The 16,232-nt window shown below is 44.0% G+C and overlaps 1 protein-coding gene across 2 annotated transcripts in view; it reads left to right on the top strand.

Annotated features, from left to right (window-relative positions):
* Window positions 1-15,391, top strand: part of ZHX2 (zinc fingers and homeoboxes 2) — an 85,672-nt gene extending 70,281 nt beyond the window's left edge. For both annotated transcript variants that reach the window (XM_073632200.1, XM_073632199.1), the window contains 2 exons: window positions 5,123-7,633; window positions 14,811-15,391. In XM_073632200.1, coding sequence (XP_073488301.1) covers window positions 5,264-7,633; window positions 14,811-14,816 — 2,376 coding nt within the window. In that variant the 5' untranslated portion in view covers window positions 5,123-5,263 and the 3' untranslated portion in view covers window positions 14,817-15,391. The remainder of the gene's footprint in view (window positions 1-5,122; window positions 7,634-14,810) is intronic.
* The last annotated feature ends 841 nt before the right edge of the window (window positions 15,392-16,232 follow it).

Genomic DNA, 16,232 nt, shown 5'->3' with positions numbered 1-16,232 from the left:
AGGACAGATTAGTATTAAAGTGGTAGTAAAGGCCTATTTGTAACTTTTACCTACAGGTAAGCCTATAATAAGGCTTGCTCGGTTTAGGAGATATTCACACTGTATGCAGCTGGTGACATCACTGGCACATGCATGCTGAAGGGACGGCATACCCGTGCCATCCCTTTAGAGCTCCATGCCGTGGCCACGACTCCCATGCGCAGGAGTGATGTCATTGTGCTCGGCCAATCAGAAGGCTGGAACCTGGAAGGAAGACTGGGTGAAGATGGAAGCCCTGTCAGTGGTGATAACACGGTGCTGGAGGGCTTCATTCTAAGGTAAGTATTTGCATAATGTGCTGGTATGCAAATTATGCCATTGTCTTGCAAGGTTTTGCTGTTTACTACCGCTTAGCTTCTTTACATAAAAAAAAAGACTACCCATTGGAGAAAACTCTAACCTATTTACACATATTGGCCATGGACTGCAGCCTTCTACAGACTCTACGTCTGCTAGATAATTGCAGTTATCTATAGCCGTATCAGGGATTTGGTGCGTTCGAGGATCTAAATCACATAAAGCAGTTCCATCACCAAAGAGACATTGAAAGAAAAATATTTTCATGTTAAAGGATGTCCTTGGATGTTTAAAAGTTGTAGCTCTCTAGTGTGTTGGAAACGCTGAAAGATTTCAAAGCGAGAGAGAGAGAGAGGCTTTCTACCGCAATCCGTCAGCTACACATAACACGTTTTCAGTGGGTGTCAGGAATCCAGATGTTGGTCCCAAGTAAGGTGTCGCAGTGCCATCTGTCGTGTATTTATAACTCAGAGCCCTACAATTGCGTACACACTGCACCAAACCCATTCCTTATTCTGATGAGGATAAATGCGGCTAAAATATCTAACAAGCTTTCAGTGCAGGAGTAGAGACGCCGGTCTTGTGTGCGGCAGAACAATGATTAATTCAAGGCATATTGTTTTTTAGGAAGTTCACATAATATAATAAATGTGGACTTGTGCCTGCAAACTATAGTAATCTGAAAGAGGGGTGCACCATCTGTTTACTGCTGATCCTGCAGCAGTTACATAATGTAGAGCAGTGGTCTCCAAACTGGGACGGGGGGCCACATGCGGCCCTTTGCTTGCCTTTACCCTGTACTTGGGACACTTCCTCCAGCTGACACCAATGATTGTTCACCATTGATGGAGCATTATTCCTCCCGTTCATACCAACAATGAGGCTCTATTCCTCCAACAAACACCAATGATGGGGCAGTGTTTACTCCCACTGATGCCATGGCATTTTCTACTCCCACTGGCCACCCTAAAGCCTGAAGGACATTAAACTGGCCCTTTGTTCGGAACGTTTGGAGACACCTGATGTAGAGCAAAGCTGGACAAATCCCAGGAGCCAGATAGCCAATGTACCTCAAAAATTCTAACATTTTGAGGTTATGTCTAGTTGTCTAGAAAAAAAAAAAAAAAAACTTCCGGATTAGGCAGACTGGCTACTGAATTCAATAATTGTCCACCCCTGATGTAGAGGTGAGATTTATGCCAGTCCACAGAAAAAATCAATAGATGCCCCCATCCATGCAGGATCTGCACTGCTGGCTATTGTGTTGAAGCATCCATAGCGCTTACAGATGCTTGAATACCAAAACAGTGTCTGCATTTTGATGAGATGTAGTCACTGAGTGGCTGATAAATTGCTGCCTGGCTCCTTCGGGTTTTCTCGAGCCAGGTGGTGGTTGCCACCCTCAGCTTGGATTTAAACTTTTTATTTATTTTAGATAGAGGGGTTTTTTTTATTTTATTTTTTTTGTTATCTGTTTCATTGCTGAGTTTTCCTTTCACTTCCTGTCCCATAGTCAAAGAGGAAGTTGGAGGAAATCCCTGCAAATTAAGGGAATCTCTTTGGGACCCCCAGGTCACCATAGTTTCCCCTTTGGAATATTTTCTCTTACTTTTCTGGGGACAACCCAAAATTTGGTATTTTCTTTCACTTTCAATAATAATGGTAAACAGGACACATAGAGAGGGGGAATCTCCCGAACGGGGGCACAGACAACAGTAAAAACAGACAGGGGTTCCAATCCTTCACCACTCTATCCAAAACTAAAAAAAAAAAAAGTTTTGCCTTTTAGTTACACTTTTTAATAGCATTAAAACTTAAGGTGTGCATGAACACTGGTGCCATTTTAGGTGAGAAATGGCCTTGTCCATCTATGGTTTTCCTAAACAGAAAAATTACTATTGCTAGGACAAAATTCAAGCAATAACAGCCACAATGGCCTTCGTGGCAAAGGATGGGCTTAGTCCTTGTCGGAAAAGGATTAAGCACAATATTTACCTTATTCCTTGCTCCCAGCATGAGGATAGGCCCTTGGAATCCTTGTATATGATACAAGACCACCGGCACAGCATTTACTATGATGACATCTGAGAGCTACAACTGGTCAAGCGGGGAAGAGAAGCTCGAACCAGCTTTGTTTTAACGGATTATGAAGCACAAGCTCCTCTCCTCTCCTTTCCTGTACAGATGTCAGAGGGACAGGAAGTGGGGTCCAAATCTACCAAATTAATTTACGGACAGAACTAAAAACTTGGGCAGAGTTTTCCTGGTTACGGTAAAAGTTAAAGGGGTTGTAAAGCCTCAAGGTTTTTCACCTTAATGCGTTCCATGCATTAAGGTGAAAAAAACCTTCTGTGCTGCAGCTGCCCCCCAGACCCCCCCTTTTACTTACCTGAACCCATTTGTTCCAGTGGCTCCAGCCGCTGTTTCTTTCCTCATTGGATAGATTGATAGCAGCAGGAGCCATTGGCTCCTGCTGGTGTCAATCAAATCCTGTGACGCAGGGGCGGGGCAGAATACTGCTGTCTGTCAATGGACACAGCAGCGGGACTCGTGAGCGCGCCTGCACGGGTGCCTCCAGGGAAAGCGGCTCACCATGGGGGTACCCTATGAAAAGGAGGGGCCAGGAGCACTGCTGAGACACCCCAGAAGAGGAGGATCAGGGCTGATCTGTGCAAAACCCTTGCACAGGGCAGGTAAGTATAACATGTTTAAAAACAAAAAAACAAAAACAAACCTTTACAATCACTTTAATCTTCTGTTGCAAACACCCGCCAGCACTGCTGGAGTTTGAGGCTCATTTTGTTTAGCCGGAGATAAGTTGATGTATTTATTCCTTACCTCCATAGGCTTCCTCTTCTCCAAATGACTGGTCTCTCAGAGCTTCACGACGCAGCTCTCAGATATTATCACATACAATGCAGGGCCAGTGGTCCTGTATTGTACACAAGGATGAAAAGGGTCTGCCTTCATCCTGTTAGTGGAGGAGATCCCTGGGAGTGAGGAATTATTATACAGGCTTTATATAGCGCCAACAGTTTACACGGCACTTTACAATATAAAAGGGAGACAGTATAGTTACAATACAATAAAATACAAGAGGGTTAAGAGGGCCTTGCTCATAAGACCTTACAATCTAATAGTGTCGGTATAATTTGTATAAACAGTTGTAACTGTGGGAGCTGATGGAAGTGATAAGATTAGTTGGAGGTGTGATAGGCTTCCCTGAAGTGATGAGTTTTCAGGGATCGCCTAAAGGCAGCCAGAGTAGGAGATACCTGAACAGATTGAGGTAGGGAGTTCCAGAGGATGGGAGAGGCTCTGGAGATGTGCATGAGAGGAGGAGAGGGGGGAGCTTGAGCGCAAGATTACTTGAGTGGAGCAGGGAGGACGGCTTGGGTGATATTTGGAGACCAAATTAGTAATGTAGCTTGGGGCAGAGATGTGAATGGCTTTGTATGTTTGTTGGTATTTTGAATTTTATTCACTGGGCGATTGGAATCCAGTGTAGGGATGGCAGAGAGGGGGGGTGGCAGACGCTGAGCAGCAGCATTCAAGATAGACTGATGAGGGGATAGCCCATGGAGAGGTAGCCCTATGAGAAGGGAGTTGCAATAGTCAAGGCAAGAGATAACAAGGAGGGGCATGAGTAGCTTGGTGGTTAAAGGTAAGTATTGTGTTTATTCCGATCTCCCTGGACTAAATAGGAAGAGTACATAGAAAAGAGCGCCCGGTGTCCAGTATATACAAGTCAGAAGATAAGTTTGAAGGCGTTTATTGGAGATTGTAACAAGTATGACAAGCCAACATGTTTCAGGGGAACAAAGACTTACCCTTCTTGAGGGCTGTTCCTGATTGCTAATGAGGAACAATCTTAAATAGGTGTGTCTGTAGCACAAGGATCAGACCGATGTATGTGTGAGCTACGCTGCCTTAGCCAGCACACCGAACACTCAGACATACATCGGTCTGATCCTCACATTTGGAAACTACTTTGAGGTTGTACCCAGAGGTAGCAGCCCAGGACCCAAAAAATTGTGCCGCGTAAACCATTGGAAGCAAAATCTTCTTCTCCCCCACCCACTGCCATCACCCCCCCATGACCAGTGACTTGAGTGAGTCAGTCCAGCATGGTCTCCAACCCCAAAAAGCTACACTACAAATAAGCATTGGATGGAGCATTGCAAGGTTAACTTTTCTATTAGGAGTTCAGCTGTAACACTTCTCCACTAGAAATTGGTAAATGGTCAGTCTACCCAAAAGTCATATCTCGTAAGTAGTGTCTAGGGAACCAAAACGTCCAGTAGTGTCTCTTATGTCTTGAGGGGTCCAACCTGCAGCTGTCCCCAGCTTTGTTGAATCCCACCTTGGATCCACTTGATGGGTGTTAGCCATTCTGTACTCCAATGTTGCCTACTCTGCGCCCTCTGTCTTCTAGTACAGCCCTCAGGCCCAGCAGCCAGTAGTTGGGAGCATTAATTTAAAAAGGAGCTATAATGGATGTGAGCAGTTTAATGTAACCTGTCACTAAATAAATTGAATATTATACATGTGCCCCTTGGGATGTCAGGGACTGCAGTTGAGGCCCTGTGTTTGCAACTACTGGTCTACTTAATAAAAAAAAAAATGTATGATTATGCAAGAGCAAGGCAGGCAGGTTTGAAAGCCACAGAACACACTCATGTGAACTGACTCTTTTTAAGATGATAGATGAAAGAATACAAATACCTGATGGCTGATATCTGTACTGGAAGCTAAATACTAATATATTCCATCATTTTTTCCACAGGTGTAACAAATTCCAAACCTATGCAGATTCGGGAAGTACAATACAATTCATCCTGGATGATCTGTGGATTATAAACTTATAAAACTTTTTTTTTTTTTTTTTTTGTTCAACCTCCTACTAAAGAAGTAGTAAAGGAGCAGCATGGCTAGTAAGAGAAAGTCTACAACACCATGCATGGTCCGGGCCTCTGAGCTTGTGGACCAAGATGATCAGGATATGGAGATTGTAAGTAATGCTAATACACCCAGTCCTGAAATCAAGAAAGACTGGGCTGGGGACAAAGAAAAAGCATCTGAGAACAATGAAGCGGTGGAAAGTAAGCCTCCTGAAAATCAATCCAGAAGGCTTCAGGGTGGTTACGAGTGCAAATATTGTCCATACGTAACGCAGAACCTTAATGAATTTACTGAACATGTCGATATGCAACACCCAAACGTCATTCTTAATCCTCTTTATGTTTGTGCTGAATGTAACTTCACAACAAAAAAATATGATTCTCTATCCGACCACAATTCAAAGAATCACCCCGGAGAGAGCAACTTCAAATTAAAACTCATGAAGCGCAATAATCAGACTATCTTAGAACAATCCATCGAGGGTGGTGGTGATGTTTCTAGCACCCACGACAACACTGAGACTGATGATAATGCGTCAGGCATATCAATGCCTAAAATGCCCATTATTAAGCTTGGAAAAAGCCGATTGGATGGAAGGAGGACATCAAGGAGGAATGAGGAATCTTTGCTTGACTTTCAGTTTGGCATCAGTGCATCTCTCCCGGAAATGAACGGCATTTCTGGGGACGGTCTAACTCACGTCATGCCGTCTGTTCAACTTCCACCCAACATCCACCTTCTTCCAAAAGTTGCGGTGCCCCTGAACAGCAACAAATATAACTCGGCTCTTGACACTAATGTAACTTTGATCAGTTCATTTAACAAATTTCCTTACCCAACACAGGCAGAGCTGTCATGGTTGACTGCGGCTTCAAAACATCCTGAAGAGCAAATCAGAATCTGGTTTGCTACCCAGAGATTAAAGCATGGTATAAGTTGGTCCCCAGAAGAGGTAGAGGAGGCCAGAAAGAAAATGTTCAATGGGACTATTCAGTCTGTTCCCCAGACCTTCACAGTATTACCAGCCCCCTTAACTACTACGGCTAAAGTTGCACAGCCGATCATCCAGACTGCAGTACCGTGTCAATTCATCGGTCAGCCCGGTCTAGTTTTCACTCAAGTAACAAATGCTCCTGTGGTTACGGTTCCTCCCGTTCCTGTTAGTATTGGCACTACTCCAAGTCAAACCCAGAAACGCACCATGCAGAGCCCCCAAGAGGCTCCTGAGCCAAAGCGTCAGAGTACTGGACAGGTTCCATCTCCATCTACTCACAGGTTACATTCTGTGTCCTCACGGCATGAGCGCAAAAAGACCCATGAACAGATAGCGCTTTTGAAAGCTAGTTTTGTCATAAGCCAGTTCCCTGATGATGCCGAAGTTTACAGGTTAATAGATGCCACTGGCTTGCCCAGAAGTGAAATTAAGAAATGGTTTAGCGACCATAGGTATAGAAGCCAGAGAGGTCTTGTTAACATCACCAGTGAAACCTTAATCAAAGACCAGCTGTCTGGCCGGACCCGTCGCCCTTATCATTACAGGGATTTGGGCCGAAAGGCTGCACTGACGACAGAGGATCAAATTCAGTGTCTTGAAAACAGTTTTGCAAAAAGCCCGTATCCCACACAAGCAGAAATTGATCGCTTGCGATCGGAGGCAAAACTGTCCAGAAGAGACATCGATTTGTGGTTCTCCGATAGAAGAAAGATGAAAGATTCTGTGGAGCAAGAAGTTTTAGACTCTATGGGCTCTGAAAACGATGGATTGATCAACGGGGCAACAACGCATTCTGGGGGCTCTTCCCCACAGATCAAATCAAGACAGGAGCAGCTTCACCTGTTAAAAAGTACCTTTGCAAGAACCCAGTGGCCATCTCCACAGGAGTATGACCAACTAGCAACACAGACTGGGCTCGTTAGGACGGAAATTGTAAAATGGTTTAAGGATCACCGCTGTGTTCTCCGAACTGGCAGTTTAAGATGGATGGAGCAATACCGCAAAAATTATGAACGTTCTTTAGAAGAGCGGAAAAGGTTCATAAAAATGGTGTCGGCCACAAAGGCAGGCAAAGAGATTCTAGTGGAGTATTTCCAGGAATATGGCCAGCTGCACGAAGAGGACCTTGATCTTCTTATGCTCAAGACTAAAATGAATTCTGAGCAAGTCAAGGTTTGTTTAGGGGAAATGCAGGAACAAGCAGCTCAAGATCAGCTTGACATTGATCAGGATGATAAATACGATACAGAGAGTGAACCCAAGGACTGGAACAGGTCATTACATGATGATGAGGACATTATTTCAGATGGTGGGGACAGCTGGAGCCATACTGGACAGGATACCCTAGATGACACGGTGGACTATGAGTATGAAAATACTCCCAACGAGGACTCTAACCAGGTAATTAATACAAGGATAAGCAATATGTTGAAACCAGTAAATTTGTGTGCTTTTGCTTCTCGCTAATATTGCTACTAATAAACCTTGTCATAAAAAATGTCCAGAGTAGGAAACCGTTTAGGTTATAAATTCTAAAAACATTTAGTGATCAGTGTAGGTAACCAAAATACCTGATTTAATTGCCATATTAACTGAAGTTAAAATCAGGCTTTCAAATGTGAGCATCTGTTTTGTAGTCTGAAGAGTAATGTATTAGATGCTGAATGGGTGTTGTAGTGACAGGATGGATGGTGCCACCCCAGAAGCACATGAGCAGTATATGTCACCAGCACACCGCTTCTTCAGGCCCTCATAGACCTCACTTGTGTCCACATGCTTATTTGTGCTTTGCAATCTAAAGGGGGATTACATAGGTGGTCTTTGCAGCAGTGAGGAAGATCAGTACAGGTGCTGTCAGGAAAAAAAAGGGGGTGGAGAGCTGAAGTTACACTCTACAGAGCTCAGTGAGGAGAGTTGTGATAGCTGATTGGAGGTGGCCCCCTTCACACAGGAACAGAGCTGAGGCTGTCAATCACAGCCTGTGTGTTGTAAGTCCCTCCCTTGTCACCTTTTTCTCATGGTGTCAGGAAAACTTGACAGACATGATTCATGCTAATAGGAGAGGAACAAATCGGATAAGAGGGAAATGACACTTATAAGAGCACTATAGAGGAATATGCTTTGTTAATATTTTATGTCTGAGGTTTACAACCACTTTAAAGGACTTTTAGTCAGTGCTATTCCCTAAGCTTAACCAGCGCAGTCTTTGGTATGTGCACTGTGCCTTTCCTTCCCTCCTACCATTGCATAAACTGGTTCAGTCAAACCCAACATTGCCATCAAGCTTGCAGGTAAAAAAAAAAAATACATGTGTCCCCTGACATCCGCCGCTCCATAGTCGTGAAAAGAGGGTCCGATCAAGTCCACCTCAAAAACTGACAGGCGGACCTGATTGGACAGCCCGTGTGAAAGGGCCCTAACAAGTCATGTTTTCAGAATTTCGTTCAACTTGCACAGGTACTTTAAGTCAATGGCTTGGTATTTTATCTAAGGGAAATTCCAAAACATGTCCTGTTTGGGGGTACTTAAGGAAAGTGGTTGGAAAGCACTGGTCCAGGGGGATAGAAATATAATCGATAATACTTTTTAGGTTTTATTTTAAGAGATACTGGACCCCCCCCCCCCCTACTGACGGGTAGCTTTGCAGTGATTTACCTGCCACTCCTTTCCTCCATTGCAATTGCCACCTAAATACCCAGTGTTGGCTTTTGTCGGAGCCTAGAGGGAGTAGTGACATCAGCCCTCTGGCATCGCTCGGACATAGTGCTTGCTTGTCTGCACTGTCATATGGGAGAAGGTCACATATACCCAATACCTACAGTAGAGGCACTGGGTTATTTTGTGTCCCTTGGGGAAAGAGCAGCCAATGGGGGGCATGCTGGACAGGTGTTTCACTTTAAATATTCAAACATCTCCTCCTTAAAGGGTAGGTTCACCTTTACAGAAAATCTGTAAGGTGAACTTACACTGGACCGCCTCCCGGTCCCGCTATACAGAAGTCCCGCAATCACCCGCTGTGACACATTCGGTCGCTGCTTCACCAGTCCAGGGATTTGAAATTCCTGCAGCTTAATCTCTTAAACGTACCTCGTAAACGTACGTATAGGGGGCATTCTAATTGGTCAGCGCCGTCACATGGACAGCGCCGACCAATCAGAACCCGCCTAGCCCATCCTATCAGTACTGGAGAAGAGGAGAGAAAGTCGCAGAGATGTCAAATCCCTGGACCAGTAAAGCGGTGACCCGATATCTCACAGCGGGTGATTGCGGGAAGAGGGGGAGGGGGTCCAGTGTAAGTTCACCTTACAGATTTTGTAAAGGTGAGCTTACACTTTAAAGGATAAGTTCACATTTGGAACATGTTACATGTTCCACCCAAATTTAGGGCTCTGCCCGGCTGGCCACGTCATTCATACGCAGTCCTCTGTAAATGGGAAACTACAAGTCCTGACAGCCTTTGCAGCTCTCTGCTTGAAATTTCAACTACCATGACGCAGTTGAGCGCTCTTCCTTCTTCCTGACAGTGTATCTGTCTGTCCGTATGAAAAGACAGATACACTGAGAAGTCTGTAGGAGTCCTGCATGACACCCGCAATCTGCTGATCGTGGGCGTAATGCTTTACAGCAGGGATATGCAATTAGTGGACCTCCAGCTGTTGCAAAACTACAAGTCCCATCATGCCTCTGCCTCTCGGTATCATGCTTGTGGCTGTCAGTGTCTTGCTATGCCCCATGGGATTTGTAGTTCTGCAACAGCTGGAGGTCCGCTAATTGCATATCCCTTCTTTACAGACTCCCAAAACAAATAGTAAATGCACTTTTTTTTTTTTTTTTTTTACCTGCAAAAAAAAAAAAATGTGTATTTATTATTTTTTTTTTAAAGGTCAACTTATACTTTTAATATGGTGTCACTTGTGTCCATACAAGGTGCAAAGATTGCTTGTCCATTAATATTATGGACACTTTTTAGCTATTCGTTTAAGTTTCTCTTGTCAGCCCTTATACCACGAGGTGCCATGTGTGACGGCTCCTGGGTTTCAGTGTACACAGGCAGCTGGAATTAGCTCTTGCCTGCAGTGCCACCTACTGCCCTAATCTGGAATGGCAGAACAAAAAAGACTAAAAATCCTATTATTTTACTAGTTGGACTTTCAAGTGTAGGTGAAGCCAGCTGCTTTGAATACCTGGTTCCCTATGCTTTGGTTCATTTTGCTGGCTTGTTCATCACTACAACACGTAGGAGTTGGCTGAAGGGACCTATTAAAAAGGCTTGATTTAAATCCACTCGATTTAAATCATCATTTTTAAAGAGCAACTGTCATCTCTGTCCTGCTGTACACTCCCTGCCAGTTTAAAAACTTTAAATGTAAGGACTTATTCTTGCTGGTAGTTAGAATCTTTTATATCAATGCAGTGCATGTCTTAGCTTGCAGAGCTTGGATTCATGGAATGAGTTTACCGAAAATGTAAATATTGCAGAATATACAGCCCAATGCTACATAACTAAGCTCCATTTTCATGCTTTTAAATCGATTTTTATTCACCCTGCTGGTCATTGAAATTAATTAATGCTCAAGCACTAAGGTTTAGCAGCTTTAAGCATTTTTTTCTGCCCAAACTCTGCTGCTCCTGAACACACTGGCAGTGGGTTTTTTCCTGCCACTAAACGTTGCTAAAAGTCTATGTGTGCATGGACACACAGGCTAACATGGAGGGGCGTTTACAGGCAGGAAAAAAAATGTCAGACGCCCCTAGGAGCAGCTGTAAAAATGTCCCGTGTGCATAAGGCCTTAGGCCCCTTTCACACATTGTTGTCCCTTTTGACGGACTCCATTTGCTCAGCAGGGATCGCTCCATTGATCTCCGCTGAGCAGGCGGATGACAGGTCCGTCTCCGCTCACTGTGCAGGAACGGACCTGTCGGAGCTCCGCTCTCCTCTATGGGGGATCTGATGAAAACTGATCCGCCTGTCCATTTTTATCTGATCCACCAGATGGATAGAAAATAGGGTTTCCATCCCTTTGGATTCAGCGGATCGGATGTCAGCAGACATGTCACCGATGACATCTGTCGCTCCATAGAACTGCATGGAGCGTCCGTTCAGGTCCTCCTAAAAAACTGACAGGCGGACCCGAACAGTCCGCCCCTGTAAAAGGGGCCTTAAAGTGCACATCTGAGGAAATAATATTCAGTACATCTCTGCAGTATATGCACATTGCACAATGTTTTGTCTCTTTACAAATGCTGCAAATACAGAATAATACCTGTTGATCTGTCCGAAATCCAGTGAGCTCCTAACTTCTTGTTTGAACTGACAGTGCTGCCTCTGCTACATTGAAATCATAAACATTGTCATTTTCTCCTGATGATGAGGTACTGACAGGTGTTACTGATTGGCACTTTGGGCTCTGATTGGCACTGTAGTGGGCACTGATTGACACTTTCATTGGCACTGGCAGACTTTATTGATGGGGCACTGACTGGCAGCTGATGGGCACATCTGATCAGGGCTGTGCTCGCGAACCGAGCAATGCTATTTACCGTCACTTCCTGGTTCACGCGATGATCAGCTGTGATTGGTCACAGCTGATCACAAGGTAAGAAGCCTCTGTCAGAGGCTCCTTACTACGATCAGAGATGCAGTGTGTCGGGCTGACACAGCACCTTCGAATCACTGGGCGCCCCCGCGGGCTTGTGCCAGCATGTTATCCTGCTTGCCATTGTATGAAGCCCAGTAAGGATAACCGAACCACCGCCCGGCCTTCAATCTGCTATACGCCTGGGTGGGGAAATGGTTAAATGGCACTGCAGAATTCACACTTGGTCTGTCAGCCAGCATGCCCGTTAATGGCTCTAATCCATGCCGTCATCAGATGGCTCAGGTCACAGACACAATGTACAGAGCCAATCTGAGCGGCTCTGCACATTATGATAAATGATGGCCAAAGAGATCACAAATGTAAACGGTGTACTGAGAGGAAGTGAGAATTTTTTTCAATGAAACTATTGAAGGGATCAGCGGAAAATGATTTTAACGGATTGTGGCAATATTTTTTTTTTTAACCCTTTCACCCCCCATCTCATCTCCATCCTGTCTCCGTGATCTGTTTATTAACTCTTCACCTCACTTACCCTACACATCTGTGCATTAACCCCTTTATCTCCATCCTCTCACTGTAAGTGACCTGTATGTACCTTCTCCCTCTGTGTATGATCTGTACATTAATGATGTGCTGTATCTAATGCGCTATTACCAGCCTCCATGCCTTAACCCTCTCAATACCAGCCTGTTCATTTCCCCAAAAAAAACTCTTTCCAAAAAGAGGTCATTTTGATGGTGTTTGTTCTGCCATGACATCTTTATTAGTTAAAGCGGAGTTCTGCTTAAAAAAATTTAAATAAAAGTCAGCAGCTACAAATACTGCAGCTGCTGACTTTTAATAATAGGACACTTACCTGTCCCAGGGTCCAGCGATGCAGGGGAACGAAGCCCCGCTCGTCTCCCCCTCCTCTCTGCGGCGCCGGCATTGTAACTGTGGGCGCCCGGCTGTGGTTTCACAGCCGGGCACACACTGCGCGAGCCACGCGGCATGCTGTGACTGGCCGGACAATCATCTGGGACCTGTGACATGTCCCAGATTGGCGAGAGGGAGGGGGGAGAGGTGAACTGACTTCCGGCACCGCAGAGCCCTGGGAGGAAGTGGGAGCTGGAACCCTCTAAAAAGAGGGTTTCCGCACCCCCCCCCCCCCCCAAAAAAAAAATGACATTGCAAATGTGGCATGTCTGGGGGTCACCTTCCCTTAAAGCGGAAGTTCCATTTTTGGGTGGAACTCCGCTTTAAGTGTAAGGCCCCATTCACACCTGTGCGTTTTGTAGCTCAAAGTGTGCAGCTCCAAGACGCTCAAAAGGCAAATTCCCATTTCTAAAGTCCCTGTCCACATCATTTTGTCACCGGTAGTAAAACCCCTGTCACTCAAAAAAGTACATGAGCGTCTTTTTGGGCAGATTGGAGTGATTTTTGGCCCTGTAGACTTCAGTAAAATGCCTGAAAATGCACAACATGAGCGTTTTACAAGCATTTCGTCACTCGCTTTCAGGCCAAACAGCAGCACCCCTAAACTCCTCCCCCTAGTGCTTTCTATTGGCTAAAACTGTGGTCTCCAAACTGCTTCCAGGGGGCCAAGTTTGTCCCTCTGCTTGCCTTTAATTGGTTCTTGCAGCACTATTCCCTTCTCCTAATATCAAAGATGGGACCCCACTGACCTGAAAGTCTAAAGGACCGTAAACTGGCCCTTTGTTTAGGGAGTCTGGAGACCCCACTGGGCTAAAACGAAAACTTCTGAAGCTTTAATACACATGTTAGAAAACGTGAAAATCGGTCCAATCAGGTCCAAATGCGGCATTATAATAGAAAGTAAGTAAAACATCCTTTTTTTTTTTTTTTTATAGTAAAAAAATCAAGTTAAAGTTAAAATCTCTTTCTCAGAACATTGATATAAAATTTGGATATGGTGGTGTAATTATCAGTCAAACTATTGCAGCACTGAAAAGTGGAAAATGACCTGATTAAAGAGAAAAAGACTGAGGCTTCAGTTAGGCTTTAAAGCCCAACTCCGAGCATAAAAAGTTTTCCCATGCAATGGGGCTGTGCCTGCACTGTATGGGTTAAAGTGATTGTATTGCATTAAGATAAAAAGCCACCTGTGTGTAGCAGCCTCCCCACCACCCCCTAATACTTACCTGAGCCCCATCTCTATCCATCGATGTCCACCAGTCCCTCAGCCATCCGAGTGTCTACTGAGGCTGAGACACAGCAGCAGCACCATTGGCTCCCGCAGCTGCCAATTAGGAGAGAGAGGGGTTGGGGCCGAACGGCAGCTCCGTCTCTGAATGAACACACAGAGCTGTAGCTCGGCTCTGGTGCCCCCATAGCAAGCTGCTTGCTGTGGGGGCAGTCGAGCTCCAGCCAGGGACCCAAGAAGAGTAGGATCCGGGCTGCTCTGTGCAAAACCATCTACACAGAGCAGGTAAGTATAACATGTTTGTTAGTTTAATAGAAAAAAAAAAAAACAGACTTTACATTCACTTTAACGAACTGTTCGTTTTGCCCAGAGGCAACAAGAAAACTGTATACTCGCTCCCAACCAATCCTTGCATCCCAGCGGCAAAGGGCACTCCCCCACGATCCAGCGGTGGACTGTTCCTGACGTGCTGATGTCCAGTGCAGGTCTATGGGCCTGATGTCAGGAACAGTCCACCGCACAAGACTGCAGGGGGGACAAGAGCCACAGGAACTGGTCTTGTGCTGGGAGGATCAGAGGATTAAGTTAGTGTATCTCCACTCTTTGAACCCCTAGAAAAAAAATGAGCAGTTAACCCATGCAGTGCGGGCACAGCTCCATGCCAGGAGTTCAGCTTTAAAATAACCTACAGGTAGGGAGTTGACCCAGTGGAGTATTGCAAGCATCAGGATTGAAGTCTTATTATTGAAAACAGATTGTTTTTTTATGGGGTGTTTTTTTTTTTGTTGTTTTTTTGCTGCATATTATTAATATTATTTTTTTTTTTTTTCCCCAGGTGTAAGGGCAAGTGGAGAAGATGATGAATACTGACGATTATAGCAGAGATTTATTTTCCTACTGTCAATAAGAATTCATGCTGTTTGTTTTTTTTGGATCAGCCCCCTGTCCATGCACTCGTCTTTTGTTTATAAAACTGAAAAGTTCTTTTTTGCCAAAGAACTAAAATCCTTTCAGACTTTGTACAACTCCCCTGCCCATATCCTCTTTACTGGAACTGCTTTCAAGTGTGGGATTCATTGGATACGCAATTATTATAATTTTTTTTTTTTTTTTTTAAATATGGCAACTTTTTTTTTTTTTTTTTTATTAAAATTTGCATTGTTTAGAATTAGTAACCACTAAGTTGTCTAATTTGTTCCTTTTTGTTGTGTATATAGAACATATATATTTAAGTCCTTGTGGAAGAGCCATGGAATAATGGGACCACTGCCTTTTGTTGGAGAGTCGAGCTGGGTGGGTCAGATTCTTAGCGGGAACAGGGGGGTGCAAAACGTCCAGCTCAAGGAGAGCACCTGATATCTTAATATCTGCTGTTTTTTTTTTTTCTTTTTTTTTTTTTTTTTTAATTTTATTCTATCAGAATGAACTGCCTTCTCCTGAAAAACCAACCGTTGGCATATCAGGGTTTCAACATTCAGCCAATTTAGACACAAACTTAAAATTTAAAAGGGCTTCCTGGGGTCTTTAGGTTTACCCAATCGTTCTTCGAGTACTAAAGAGAGACAGTAGAAAAGGAGTCGCTAATATTATGTATGTGTGGAATAGTTTAATTTTTCAGAAAGACTAATTTTTGTTTTGTATTTTTTTAATATATAAAATTGATCTGAAAGACGCGAGCACAATTAAAGACTTGTTTGTCGCGTTTTAGGCCTAGGTTATCCTACCCTGTGAGTGCACTTTCGGAATAACTTTTTATTTTCTCAGTTTGGATCCCTCATCTCCTAAATGTATATGATGATTTAAAAAAAAAAAAAGAATAGTTCTCATTTCAGTACACTGCACAAATATACTAGGAGGTTTGAATAAAACTTACAAAAGATAATTTAAATAAAACCATTTTTATTGCTTTGTTCATAAGATTTAATAGCATTTCTTTATATTCTTGCTGCTATGGAAAAAGTGGTGTTTTTTTTTTTTTTTTGTTTGTTTTTTTTTTTTTTTTTTCATTTTGTATATATTTATAGGTATTTATCTGTAACCTTGTGTTTGCTGTCATTTTAAAAAATGGTAAAGACTTTATCTTTTTCCATGAACAAAAGAGGGGCTTAGGCCTCATTCACAAGAGTCTTCTATAGCGTACGCTTGTGCAAGCAGAGCCGGATCTAGACTATCTGATCTGGGGGTGCAGGTAAAAATGGGGGGGGGGGGGGAGGCATAAATTCAGTAGGAGGGGTGACAGATAGGGCTGAAACAATTA

The sequence above is a fragment of the Aquarana catesbeiana genome, linkage group LG05 (assembly GCF_042186555.1).
Source record: "Aquarana catesbeiana isolate 2022-GZ linkage group LG05, ASM4218655v1, whole genome shotgun sequence".
Classification (NCBI taxonomy): Eukaryota; Metazoa; Chordata; class Amphibia; order Anura; family Ranidae; genus Aquarana; species Aquarana catesbeiana.
Note: the sequence above shows the minus strand (reverse complement) of the source record. Positions and strands in the feature narration are given on the sequence as shown.